This window comes from Rhinolophus sinicus, linkage group LG06 (assembly GCF_036562045.2).
Source record: "Rhinolophus sinicus isolate RSC01 linkage group LG06, ASM3656204v1, whole genome shotgun sequence".
In the NCBI taxonomy this organism is placed as follows: domain Eukaryota; kingdom Metazoa; phylum Chordata; class Mammalia; order Chiroptera; family Rhinolophidae; genus Rhinolophus; species Rhinolophus sinicus.
Genome location: NC_133756.1, coordinates 159,172,892 through 159,187,137, shown reverse-complemented (window position 1 = coordinate 159,187,137; position 14,246 = coordinate 159,172,892). Strand labels below are relative to the sequence as shown.

Sequence of the window (14,246 nt, the reverse complement as noted above, 5' to 3'; positions counted from 1 at the left end):
GTGTTATAATTAAAATTGGGAAAATGTTAAACTATTAATTCTTTTAAAATAACATTACTAAACCTATTACAACTACACGTCTTAAGTATATTTTCCAACATGTAAACTTAATACATATCATCATAGAAAATCTAAGTTAATTTTTTTTTATTGCAGTTAATTTTTAAAATGGAATTAAAGCTACAACATGGATGAGCCTTGAAAACACTATGCTACATGAATTGAGTCAGACATAAAAAAACAAATAATGCATGATTCCATTTATAGGAGACATCTATAATAGGAAAACACATACAAGTAGAACAGAGGCTACCAGAAGCTGGGGGGAGGAAGATGGAGAGTTACTGTTGAACTGACACAGAGTTTCTGTTTGGCATGATGAAAAAGTTCTAGAAATAGTGGTGATGGTTACATAACATTGTGAATAGACTTAATGCCAATGGACTATACACTTAAAAATTATGAAAATGTAAACTATGTTATGTGTATGTTCCCACAATGAAAAAAAAAAAGGAATTACAACACAAGGCCTCAGATTAGAAAATTTCAGACTACCGTAACTGAGGAACATTCTATAAAATAACTGACCAGTATTTTTCAAAATAGTCAGTGTTACAAAAGACATGGAAAGATTAAGAAATGGTCATAGATTTGAGGAGACTATGGAGACATGACAACTAAATGCAGTGTGGGATCCTGGACTGGACCCTGGAACAGAAAAAGCACATCAGTGAAAAACCTGGTAAAATCTGAATGAGTTCTGTACTTTGGTTAACAGTATTACACCAGATTAATTCTTAGTTTTGATAGATGCTCTATGGTTACATAAGATGTTAACATAATGGGAAACTGGGTGAAGAATGTACAGAACTCCCTGGACTATTTTTGCAATTCTTCTAAGTTTAAAATTATCTCAAATTTAAAAAATAAAATTTAACTTTAAAAAAACTCACAAGACCAATGCTATATTCAAAGGAGGAAACGAGCCAACATCGTCAAAGTCCCTTGGGTCACTGAGAGCCAGCTTCCTCAGCTACGATGACAGCAAACCAAGGCAGCACGTGCCTTCCTGAGGCCCACTCAAGGCTAAATAGGGGCTGGGAATTGCAAAATGATTTTTATGAAATTACCAAGAAACTGACCAACCAAAGCCAGAGAGAATTAACCCAAGTTTTGTCTACATGATTCTTACACTTTTTGGTTTCAGAAAACCTTTGTACTATTAAAAATAATTGGGTCCCCAAAAAGCTTTTGTTTATATGTATTACATCTATCAACATTTTATGCATTAGAAATTAATATGAGAAAGATTTTAATATGTATCCACTCATTTTAAAAGAACATTAGTAAACCCATTATATGTAAACATATTTTTTTTATGAAAAAACTGTATTTTGCAAACCACAACTTCACACATACCAAAGGAAATCCACCTGACAAACTGATCTTATAATGCAATCGAAACATGATGCCAGACCAAAAAAAACAAAAAAACCACTAACACCATCACCTAATTCCTGTCGTTCTGCAACAGCCCCCCCAAACAAACAAACAAACAAACAAACAAAACACTAACAAAGTAAAGAAACAGAAAAGAAATGGGAAAAATTAAGAATAAAGAGGGAAAACGAAAATAAGGAAAAAATAAAGAAAAAAGAGGGGGCATGAATAAACAAACCGACCACAAATAAAACAGCAAAAACAAACACCTCATAAGACCAATGCTATATGTATTAGAAGAAGGAAGTAAACTAACTTGGGTCAAAGTCTCTGAGAGGTAACCAGTGATTATATAGGAGCTGGGAAATGCAAACAAGGGCTCTTTCTGAAGTCATCGAAAGTATCCAACCCAAGAGGGACGGACCATCAACTCAAGTTTTGTCTACAACATGTGGGTTATAGCTATCAAGAGTTAGCTAATTAGAAATTGACACGGACAATTTTTAAAAAACGTTTTTATTAATTCGTTCAAAAATAACAATAAACCCATTACATGTTTACACAAATAACCTATTCTTAATGAAGAAACTGTTTTCTAAAACAAGATGAAATTTACAACAAGAGTTGCGCTGTTTTACATTCTTGTAGACCTCTTTAATGTCTTGGCTTAACGCAAAAGAGCCGACTTCTCGTATATACTTCTGCCTTCAATGTTTTTTGGTATGTTGCTTTGGTTCAAAGAAATGAAGAAAATCTCACTTCACCCAAACCTGTCGTTGAAAAATGGAGTTTAACAGCCCTTCAGATACTGAGGAGGATTTCCTTCTTTGATAGTAGACCAAAACTCAACAAGTGGTAGTTTTTAAAGGCCTGTTGCAATGTGCAATCTGAAATTTTATCAATGAACCTTTTGTGTACTTTTACGTTAAAATCCACTGGTCATCTTGCACTCTGAATGGCTCTTTTACCCACTGGCTATCTGGAAAAGTAGTCCTTCACTGACTCATGCAGAACTTCCAAATGCTGGCACTTCACATAATGTTGACAAATCGCATTCCATTAATTTTACTATCGATCTCATCAAAAAAGCTTGACAAATACAAACTTTCCAAAATTGTGATTTTTCGCTTGAAAACTTGAATTTTATCACTAGCAATGGTGATACTTAACTCTGTTCAATTTCAAGAAAATGTGTTCAATTTCAAGAAAATGTCCACGAAATACTCCAGGTATGGATAATAGCCATGTCCCATCAGTTGTTCTTTCAAGTAAAAATGACGCTCCATGCAGCTGGTTCCATTCCGACACAAGTGCACTTTCTCCAGCCAGTCCCCGGACTGTGGCATGTAACAGCAGGGCTCCACAGACACGGCATGTCATCCCTCAGCACAGTACAGAAACCTTTACTAGAGCATTGAGTTTAATAAAAATTAGTAATTTTTAGTGCTTCATTCAGGATATCTATCCTTAAGTAAAAATGGTTCTTTTGTTTTTTTAACCACAAGTGTGCAGCAGGAACTCCGTCCGTCGGCCGGCAGTCTGGTGCCACTGCCTTGGTTCATGTTAGGTGACAGTTTTCTCTGCTGTTGCTGCTGCACCAACACAGCAAATGGAAACGAAGTTGTTCCAGGGCAAACCATCAGAGTCAAAAAAGTTATTCGACCCTTTCATATTTATCAGCACGTGTGTTTGCTGCTGAGCATTCACATAAAGAAAATACTCTTTGAAGCCTAGTCGGTGCTGGTACAAGTTGAGCCACGTCTGTAAATGTGTTCACCTGTAAGGTGAAAGTCAAGTCCTGTAAACAAGATACTAACTCAGTCTTCAGGTTTGCAGCGCAATCTTTAATTCGACAAGTCACGGTAACATGGAAGTGGCCCTGCCCTGAATTTCACTAACTTTTCATCCAGGGGGCATCAAGAATGTCAGCTGTTCACGACTCCATTATCTCTCAGCTTCTGGGGACACTTTTCCAGCCAAAGCAATGTGATAACTTATTCTGTAAGAGGCTTCACTGACTTTTTCATTTCTAGGTTGAAAAGCTAGAACAAATTTTGGCTTTGAAAGAGTTCATGGTGTGTACACTTAAAATATTCAATTCCTTTTTCTTTAAACTCTAAATGATGGGTCTTGAAATGATGCTGCAACTTAACTGGCACTATAATAGGATACAAAAATGTTCTGTTGCGTGAGACACAGTAAGATACACTATTAACATCTATAAAGCTGAGAAGATAACTTTCATTGTGATTCCATCTCTTTTAGTTTGTTTTTTTTTTTCCACTTCTTATTTACAATTTTGCCCAGCTTTTTTGGAGTAGATTCCTCCCTTTCACTTGTTGATATATCCATTTCAGTAAATAGAGGTTGCAGTATGTGTTGAGAAAGCGAGTCTTCTAAGCTTTTTAAAGCCAACAATCCATCCTTAAATATAAGAGAAATATTATAAATTTTCTTCTATTTTAGAATTAAATAGAACTAAGTGCTAAAATAAGTTGTAAATAAAAATTTAAAAATTGTAAGTTTTCCCAAAAGTTTTTACAAGTTTTACAAGTTGTACTTACTTCTTGTGTTTCCTTGAAGGTGCCAGGCAAATGCTGGGATTTTGAAATAATGACTTATTGAACAATAACGAGGTTTACAGACATTATCGTAGCTACAACGGAAGAAAGCTAGTAAGGGCACAGCAGAAGTACTGAGAACTGAGTTCATCACTGAAAACTTCTATATTTATACCTTAAAAATTCTAGAAAGCCCAAGAATACAAAAACACACATTTCATTTGTCAAGAGTGACGTCAGCACACATCATTCAGCCTCTGGAAAACTCCACTGTATACTGAGAGAGTGAGAGTGAACAAAAGGCAAATACTGCATTAACGTTACGATGAAAATAATTTTGACTTCATGTGCCACTGAAAGGGCCTTAGGGACCCCTGGAGTCCCCAGACCACACCTTGGGAAACAAGTTCAATACTGCACTACCAAAATTAGCAAGTGCTTCCTCAGATTTCTCCCAAGACAGGATCTAGAGTTATGGCATTCCTGATAGGCCAGAGGAAACGGCTTAGACCCTGTCACCAGGGAAACCGGGATGCCGTCCCTAATAAGCTGTCAGGTTGCCAAGCCTGGCTTTACTGAGGAAGGTGGCTCCAGAGACATAAAAAGAAAATGTTTTCTAAAGCAGTGAATCCTTAACTTTATAGAAATCAGAGGAATAGGAGAAAGAAAGGACTGGGTGGTTCTGGGATTCTATACATAAAGGAGATCTCAGACTATCAGAATTCCTCTCCTGAGCCATGCCACAAAAGAGGCATAGAAACAGGTAGAGCAGAGTGGACACGGAGATGAAAACCCGAGATGGGCAGTGATAATGAAGGAACGGAATTCAAAGAAACCAAACAGAAAAAAAAAGGAAGTGAGACAAGTCAGCAGAGGGGTCAAAAGGAAGAGGCAAATACAGTGAAGGAAATATTCCCTGATGAGCTCTGAGGTGACACTGGTACCTCTCTCCCTGGCCACAGTTGCAATGTGAAAAAACTAAGCAACTCACTTGCTGTTCTGACCAGGCATTCAGGCTCCAGAAGTGGCAAGAGATGAGGACAAACAAGGAAGCAACTGAGACCAAAATCTCAGCCCCAGATTCAGAGCCCACAAATTCACAGGAGCAGCTGAGAAATGGCTGCGACCCTTCCAGGCCTCAGAAAGGGGAGGCTTTCTTCTCACTTCAGAGGAGCCAACAGAGGTAACAAGAACCTGCCCTTGAAGGTCCCTCTGCTAGTGAAAAAGGAACCTAAAATCATTAGCTGCAGAGTTCTCATGTGGTCTTTAAGAGAAGCAGGGAGCTTTCTCTTGTTGCCAAAGGGTAAATACTGCACTTGAAGAAAGGAACATGAAAGAAATCCCTGCACTTGGAGGGGCCTCCTCCATCGCTCAGAAAAGCCCATGCTCTGGTGACTTTGGATTTGGCCTTCTAGCCATCGATAATGAGGCTGCACACCCACCACCACTACCAACATTAACGACAGAAATATGGGCGGGCAGATGGTAGTTTTTTTCTTTAATCAAGAAAATTGCCTAATATTGATATTCATGAATAAATGAACTACCTTTGTTTTTTAATTTAAAAAGTGTTCTCAAAAGTACGTAAACCTTTCCAACAGCATTCTGTTTTCTTTCAGATAGCTGATTGGTTAAAAAAAAATAATACAAAAAAACAACAACCCAGAAATGCTAGAAAAAGCACCTATGGGAGCCAAGATTCTTTCAGTAGATCACAGAGAAACTCCAATGGGTCCCCCTAATACCGACCTGGAGCTGTGTGGTGCTCAGAGAAAACCCACGGAGCTGTGCATGTGCAATGCGCTGCTGCTGATTACTGGCAAGCACTATTCCAAGTGCTTTTATTCATGAACTCTTTTAATACTCACAAAAACTACATCTCTAAGATAAGGACGATTATTACTCCTTGTCTTTTTTTTTTTTACAGATGAGCAAACAGGCCTAGAACCATCAAGCAAGCCTAAGGTCACAGTAGGGGCTGACCCAAGATTCCAGTACAGGGAATCAAGCTGCAAAGCCTGCTCTAACCACAACAAAACCACTTATTAATGTCCAAAAGTGAGTGCTGGGCTCTCAATTCAACTCTGCCACAAGTTCAACTCAATCAGAAGCTACGTAGACCAAGAGGGGCCCCACTTCCTGTGACTGGAGAACCAGTAATTCAAACTCTTGTGGGCAAAAAACAAAGCAACAAGCCACAAGTGCTTCCAACACTACATGCAGAAACAGTCAAATGATGGCCATCTGTGGAGGGGAGGAGAGGAAGTGACAGGGTAAGGGAAGGCCAACAGACCCTTGGGTCTAAAAAAGGTGGAGGAAAAAGGGGGCCACCCTGCGTACAGGATTATCAGTCACCAAAACAAAACCCGCAGCGAAATGGTGCTCAGGAGAAGCACTGAGTAGATCACTGTGGTAGCAATGGGGCAGCCTGCCCCCAAGGACGCGGGCGGGCGGACGGGCGGGCGGGCGGGCGGACGGACAGAGCTGTTGGGAGGCAGCCTCACTCATTCATTCACTACCAAACGTTCAGACTGGGGAGTTTTCTGCTCAGAGGAGACTGCCGGGAAAACAACCTGCTCCCTCAGAGCTGATGGTCCAGGAGCCTGAGTCTTGCTGTGTCTTTTCCCTACTGCTGTTCAAGAAGTGCCAGCGTGTGGTGACTGATGGCGTCCACCTTTCCTACAGGTACCTTGATAGGGACAAACTCAAACTGTTCCCCATGGCTGAAGTACCTGCTGAGCTGCCAAAGACCGAAAACTACTGCAGTACTCTCCCTTCCTTCTTCCCCAGCAGGCCTGGACAGACAGACAGTCTCACCGCACCAAGACACAAGGTCTGGGGTGTCATTGGATTTAGCAGGCAGATCACGACAGCCAGCAGTCAGGAGTCCAGATTCCCTTCCAGGTCCACTGATGGGGAGAAAAATCACAGACCCAGTCCCTCCCTCCTGGCCAGGCTGAGGGGCTTTTGCCAACCTATGTATTGCAAACGGGGCTCGAGAGAAAGAGTTGTATCTTCGAGCTTCCGGTGAAAGGTGTGTAAGACCAAGTTACCTTGAGGTGCACGGGGTGTAGAGAAAGCCCACTCATGTGGAGAGGCCCAGCTCAGACCCATTCAGTACTGGGGGGAGGGGGTTGTTTACAGACATCGTCCAAACTCATGCCTCAATGAGCAGAGCCCCAGAGGAGGCAGACCTTTGTATTGCCCATTTCCCAAAGAACACAGAGGAAAATAGGCCGAGGCTGCTCAAAACCAGCTTGACTGGTTCTACAGAGAAGCCTCAGGTCTGCTCCGCCTTCCTTATGTTAAAAAGAAAAAGGTGGCTTGGAGCCAGCCATTGAACACACCCTTCCTCTTCTCTCCCCCCCCACCGTCCCACAGGACTCACCAAGCCACCAGGAGCAGCGTCCATCTCACCCTCTCTCCTATCAAACCTTGTGATTACAAGGCTTTATAAGCCTAAAATTAATCATATGGTGCAGGAAGAGAAATGCATTTGTTTTTGTCCTTTTCACCATTTTCTAATGAGAAATGTAAGGAATAAAAGAAAGTAAAGGGAAATGAGTGCTAACCCAAAGACAGAAACCTGTAGAAAGAATTCCCCACAGGACCCCAGAAACTTCAAACACTCTAGACAAAAACATTCATTCAGATGAAGGGATCTAGCCTATTTCTCCCCCCAAAAGGAAGAGTAGGTCTAGTGGGCAAGAGAAGAGCTGAGAGAGAGCTAGAAACCAAGAGGCCAGACTCTTTCCTGGTGTTGTTTCAGAATCAGATGCACCATCTCAAAGTCTAGAAGACAGCAGTGATGTGCGGCGGGTTGTGGTGGGGTAGTGACACTGCTCCGAGCGCCAGATTTGACACGGGGATGGGTGGTCTCTCCCCACGCCAGAAGTAGGACATGGGTGGTGTCCTCCACCCCAAGGTTTGTAAAGGCTTACTCTTCCCTTTGCTGAGACAGAAGGGGAAAAGGCATAGATAACACTTCAGTGACTCACTCGTGTTTGATGAAGGCTGGGAGAAAGCCTGGAGAATCCCAGCTTTAAGCGCAAAATGTACAAATGCTGGAATCTCCCATCAAGAGAAGAAAACTCAGCCACTATCTGGTTTGTCATTTTGCTGAACTTCCGCTGAAGGAGAAAGGGTCAGGTTTAAACTCCTCCCACGCCGTCCACATCCCTCTCAATTTTTGCTTTGACAGGCAAGTGGCAAACCTGGCAGCACCACCACAGCTAAGAGAAAATGAAACCCTTTCCACACCTCCTCTCCAAAGCAGCGGTCTAGTAGCCATAGTCTACAGCTTAACCAAGCAGAGGGACTTGGGGCTGGGCCTGGCTTCCACAGGAAAGCCTCATCAGGCAGTCTCAGAGAAGGAAGGACCACCACCCTCCTTGCCCTTTCCATCTGCTGAGGTTACTTCACCCCAATCCATTAATGGGCTTCAAAGTGCTGCTGGGGAGTCCATTTAAGTGGAGACGCAATCAGGGGGCCAAAGGTGGCGCCCAGCCCCCATCCCGCTTGTCGATAATGGGCCACAAAGTCTGAGGCCTGGCTGCACTCTGGGCATAAAATATTCATTCAAGTCGACGTAATATATATGTAGGAAAGTCACGGAAGCTCCTGGGAGGAGGGCGGTGCCAGCCAGGTGGCTAAGTGCTCAATGGGAAGAGTTCCTGAAGGCCTGGGTTTGTACTGGTCAAGTGGCTACTGACAATTGGGTTGTTCTGCTCAAAAGGGAAGAAGTCTAGTCTGAGAAGCCTTCCACTCCCAAGAGACCTAACCATGCCAGCCTCTCAGTCAGACAAATTCTTAACCTGTTCCTGCCTCGCAGGCATCCACTCTGCTTAAGACATTTACACTGAAAAAAAACCTCAGGCCCCATCTTTGGTCACCGTTGGAAAAATTCAGTTATCTCTAAGCAAACTTGATTTTAATCTGAGGCAAGCCAAGTTTCAATGACTGCCTTGTATCCATCTGTTTAGCTCCTTCCCCAAATCCACAGATTAGTGAGAAATTATGACAATTTCCTCGGCAGTTACCTTTACTGGGTTCAAACGTCATGGTATGGCACTTCTGTGAACTCCAGGGACTCCTAAAGCCCTTACTCTAATAATACCTCATTCCTGATTTCTAGAGCCAAGCAGAAAATGAGAATACAGTAGTACCTCGGTTTTCGAACGTCTCCATTGACGAACATTTCGGTTTACGAATGCCGTAAGCCCAGAAGTAAATGCTTTGGTTTTCGAACACGCCTCGGAAGTCGAACATGTCACCGGCTTCCGCTGAGTGCAAGATCCTGAGGCCTAGCTGTCGGCTGTTTTCGGATGTTTCAGAACTCGAATGGTCTTCCAGAACGGAGTATGTTCGAAAACCGAGGTACCACTGTATACGGTCTGATACAGCCACATTCTTGACCAGAAGGCAGCACCAATAAGGAGCCCCTGGCCAGAACCAAAGGGCAGAGGTCAGAGTCAGCATCCAGAGCCCGGTGCCGCACAACTCGCAGGGCATGGAGAGAAATGAGAGTTAACCGAGCTCTTCACGAGATGACACTAAAACCAACTATGCAGTCCTGCATTCAGCCAGAACCAACCCTGGGAGCCAAGCGATACATGTGTCTGGAGTGGCTCAGTTGTTCTTTACAGGATCCTATATGTTAGATTTCCTCTTCACCCAGACTTCCAAACTCCTCTTCCCAGATCTAGTTGAGAATGAACAATGTCACTCACTCACCAGAAGAATGACAGCAACGCCCTCCCTAGCCCACTGTAGCAGAAGTGGCGTGGGGGGGGAGTTGTGAAAGGCTCCTGTTTTCTCTTGGGAGCCCTTTCTGGTGGCTCCTTAGGCCAGAGATGGGGCAGGCCTGAAGCCATGTAGCCCCTCTACCAGGTGTTACAGACAGCTGTAGGCAGCGGCAAGTAAACTCTCGAAGTTGGATCCCTTTCCACATTTGCCTATTTGCTGCTGCTGGCTGGAAAACAGTCATCTTGCTGACTGCACTCACCACTGCCAAGCCTCCAGGCCAGAAGAGCCATTTGGAAAAGTGAACAGAAAGCTCAGCTCACAGATTAAGAATCCCCCAAACTACCAGCCCCTGGTTACAGTCTTCCTTCTGCAAAAGGAAGAGGGAAGAAGAATCTGGCTGTGATAAAGCACATCTGGAACCAGGTGTCACAAAAATCATCTTAAAGACAGAGCTGACTTTCTTTTATCTCCTACTTTCACTGTCAGAAGCAGAGTCCACAGCAAACAGGCAACCTCCCTGCAAGAACACAAGGTTTATTTTTATGCTTCAACATTTCTTTGTGTGTTTATGTGTGTTTAGTTCAGATGTGATCAAGGAGCTCCTGGAAACAGCTTCTCATCAGCCACATGTTTTAAAGCCCGGAGGAGAGGAAGAGCAAAAGGAGACTGGAGCTTGAAGACAACCAGTGGGGTTTGTTTATCTCTTTTCCAGTGACACCAATTTAAATAATTTAAATCTAAATAAGGTGATAGAGGACCTTTGGGGGGCAGGAATCAGCCCAACCAAATCCCTTGCTTTTCTGCTTTTTCTTTCATAGCACGAAGGCTTGCTGCAATGACTGAGCTTCCAGGACTTTAGTTAGAATCGCAACAGGACCAAGAAGAGCTGTTTTTGCTCTCTCACCTGAGGACATGATCGATTCTAAAGGAAGCAATGCTTCCGGCATCGCTGGTCTTGGGACCAAAGGAGATGCTACTTGTCTTTCTTCTTGTTTTTAAACATACAGGCACCTGACTGTAATAGGTGTATCCAAGGTTTCCCAAAGTCCATGCTTTTACTAGGATGACACTTAATATCAAGTCAATAGTGAGACTGGCTACCATGAGAAGAGCAGAAGCTATGAATGGTTCAGGGGAACTTAAGTTCACAAAGAGTAGAAATGGGATAATTCCTAATTTGGAACAGGATGGCAAAGCATGCAGCCACGGCTCTGGACAAAGTTATCAAAGAACAGCTTCCATTCCCAAATGGTTCACTGATTCCGGCCATCATAAAACCAGTGGGTGTGCGCCTAGTTCCCACTATGCTCAGCAGTATGTTAGGCATGTCGGGAAGAGAAGAAATCAACACACACATCACTACGAAAAGACCATGGCAAGAATACATTTACATTTACAAACAGCACAAAGGAACCACACTGAGGCGGTCTGTTACTCTACTCTGCTCAACACAATGCCCCCCACAGCCTCGCTGGGAGCAGGCATCCACTGCCACTCCCCAAATGCCTGAAGGTGCCAGCCAGTCAGTCCCTTGGCCTCCTCCTACCAGCTCATAATCAGCAGTCTGGGAAAACTTCTCTGTTTAAGCAGGGTTTACCTGCTAAAACAAAGGTTGTGATAGGAAAAGAAATGGAACAGGCAACCTCAAGAGGACCTAGAGAAAGTGGTTCCCAGTAAGGAGAGAAACAGCTGGAGAGCGAGGCGCTCCTGTTTGTGAAGCCCTCAGGCCCAGCCCATGCAGAACCAGCGGCCAAACCCGGGGACACAATGGTAATCATCCCTCCCTCCCTTTCAACCCCGGCTTCACCCCCAGAAGCAATCAATCCATCAGTAACGAAAGGGTCAACCACTGCACAGAAACAGTCCAGAACTCCTCCTAAGTTCTTGACTGCCCAGGTGACAGAAAGCAAGGGGGGGGGGGGGTGAGAGTAACAAACAAGGAAAACTTAGGAGTGATGGAAAGAGGGAAGATTTTTCAGAGAAGGATGTTAACATGCAAGAGAATATTGCAACAGTTCCATTGGGCTACAAAGAAACAAATGGAACAAGAGGAAAACATAAAGGATATAATGAGGTAAAAGGATGCAAAAAAGCACTGCAGCCCCAGGGGAGAAGGGCTCCTTTCTCAAGTTAAGTTTTTTTGGCCTAGTAAAGTTCTCCACCAAGGAGGGTGTGACAGGCAGGGAACACTCCACAAAGCAGTCAGCAAGGGACACTGGAGATGGTGAAAGAAAGGGGAGAGGTGGAAGTTGGACGTCTCTCAGTTCAGAGGTGAGATGACATAAAAAAGGCTTAGGCTTGGGTGACAAACCATAGCAGTGATTTGTTAAGATGAGAGGGACTGAGAAGCTAGCACGCAAAATGCCTGGATGGGAAGTTACAAAGACTAGTCAATAGGAAGGGAATGGATAGGAGCATATGGGGGGAAAAACACGATGTGAAAAAGACAGGAGACTAATATGGACATGAAAGGCAATCCTGGTTAAGAGGCACAGTAAGGAAGATGGGGTAGAGAAATCAGAAGGGAACAAGCAAGGAGGAAGATACTATGAAAAGTGACAGAGCCAGGAGTGGAGAGACAAGCAGGCAGCATGGTTTGCATTGCAGTGTAAGAAGACAGGCAGGGACAGTGATGTAGCGAGACCTGGGAAAGGCCCCAGCAACAGGTTGTGATAATGGAGTGGGAGGAAATAGTAGTGTTTCCCTTAGTAGGAAGAGCCCAGGGAGAAGGCTGGCAAAGCACTCACATGAGAAACAGAAGGCCAAGAGACTTAAAAGACAAAGCCCAGGGGAAGAGAACATGAAGGATGCAAAGACTGAAGGGAGTGAAGGCTGGAACCCCAAAGACAACCTGTGGGAAAACTACGCGCATGACAGCTGTATGGGAAACACGGAAGCAACAAATGCCAGCGCGAGGCACCAGGGAGCTCCTGTTGAAAAGAAGGGAAAGTGATGAGCAAAGAGTAGGCGAACGATTTGGAAAGGTGATGAGGGTGGAGCTGGTGGGTTGCAAGCAAGAGGGAGAACACAATTTGGAGAAGGAACAAGCAGGGTGAAAAAAGCTGGGGAACTGGAAGGGAACAGAGACCGAGAACACAGTCCGGGGCAAGGACCCTGAGGGTGATGACCAGGGACTGGGAGAACCGGTGCGGGCGGAGGAGAAAAGGGTAAAGAGATGTAAGAAGATGTGGACAACCATCTGGGGCAAATCGCTGGGTACTATTTGAGGAGGAGGGTGGCTGCTTGAAGCGTGGGTGGAGGAAGACCAGAAAAGCCCGAGAGAAAAAGGGAAGAGAAGGGGAAGCTGGGGAGGTAACACGGAAGAGCGCGGGAGGGCGGTAAAGGGAGAGGGGGGGTCAACAGAAAGGCAAGTGTGCAGCTTGGAGTCAGGACGAGGTGGGTCCTAGGACAGGACTCGGAGGAGGCTGTGCGGAGCCGAGAGCCCGATGACAGAGAAGCCGAGGCTTGCAGGATGGCAGCAGGGGCACGAGGAGAGCAGAGAGGGAGGAGGCTCTGCAAGGTGCAGGGGCCCAGCCAGAGAATTCGGGGAGCCATCGGGGCTCCTTACCTGCTCCGTGTCCCTCTCGTTCAGCGTGGGTAGGGGGGTCCGGGCGCTGGACATGGCGCCGGTATCTCAGGGGAGGGAACCGAGAAGCTTGGAGGAAGGGAGGGAAGGGAAGGCGCGGAGCCCGACCGGGCGGGGCTTTTCACAGCAGGGGCACCCGCCGCATGGGCCCCGGCCGGGGGTGCGGGGAGGCCGGGCAGCCGCTCACGCCAGCCCGGGGATGCGCCGCTCGGGCTAGGCCGCGCCGGCTCCGAGCGGCTCCGGACCGCACCCCCCCGACCCCCGGCTGGGCTGTGCCGCCTTTCGGCCGGGCCGCGCCGCTCCGCCTACTCTCTGCCGCCGCAGCCGGCCGCCTGCCTCGCTCCTCCCCTGCCCTCAGCGGCACTGCTCCGCGCCCGGCACACAGGCAGCCGCCGCCGGACCTGCTGCTCCCAACATGGCCGCCACCACCGCCGGCCCTCGGCTCTTTCCGCCGGCAGCAGCCGGAAATATCCGAAGCGGCCAGGAACGGGAGGGGGCCGCGCCTCCTCCTCCTGGCCACCGACTATGGGTTGAATTCCAGAAACACCCGAAGAAGGTAACCTCCAGGGACGCGCGCGCCTCCTCGACTGTGAAGACCAAGCTTCGGCTCTGTTTTCGGAAATACACGAAGCGACAACGGGTACTCCAGCCCCGCCCACAGGCCTTTCCCCGCCCACTTCAAGCTGGTTCTCGGCAGTTTCCGGAAACACCCGAAGCCGCTCCGCGTGCGGCGAGCCGGCCACGCCCCCGCCCCGCCCAGCCCCGCAGCCGACGGCAATCGTCGGCCATTTCCGGCAACACCCGAGGCCGGGCGAGCCCCGGGTCATTCCCTCGGGTGGTACCGAGTCTGACTTCGTTTCTTTCCGTCAGATTTCGGATATTTTCAAACCTTGAACAGGGAGCGTGTTAGTCTT

The 14,246-nt window shown here is 46.0% G+C and overlaps 1 protein-coding gene across 13 annotated transcripts in view; it reads right to left on the bottom strand.

Annotated features, from left to right (window-relative positions):
- The window catches only part of MARK2 (microtubule affinity regulating kinase 2), a 53,566-nt gene extending 39,580 nt beyond the window's left edge, over positions 1-13,986 (bottom strand). For 5 of the 13 annotated variants that reach the window (XM_074336523.1, XM_074336527.1, XM_074336528.1 and 2 more), the window contains exon 1: positions 13,315-13,986. In XM_074336523.1, coding sequence (XP_074192624.1) covers positions 13,315-13,368 — 54 coding nt within the window. In that variant the 5' untranslated portion in view covers positions 13,369-13,986. The remainder of the gene's footprint in view (positions 1-13,314) is intronic. The other 8 variants (XM_074336525.1, XM_074336532.1, XM_019717853.2 and 5 more) reach the window with 2 other exon arrangements.
- Between the last annotated feature and the right edge of the window lie 260 nt (positions 13,987-14,246).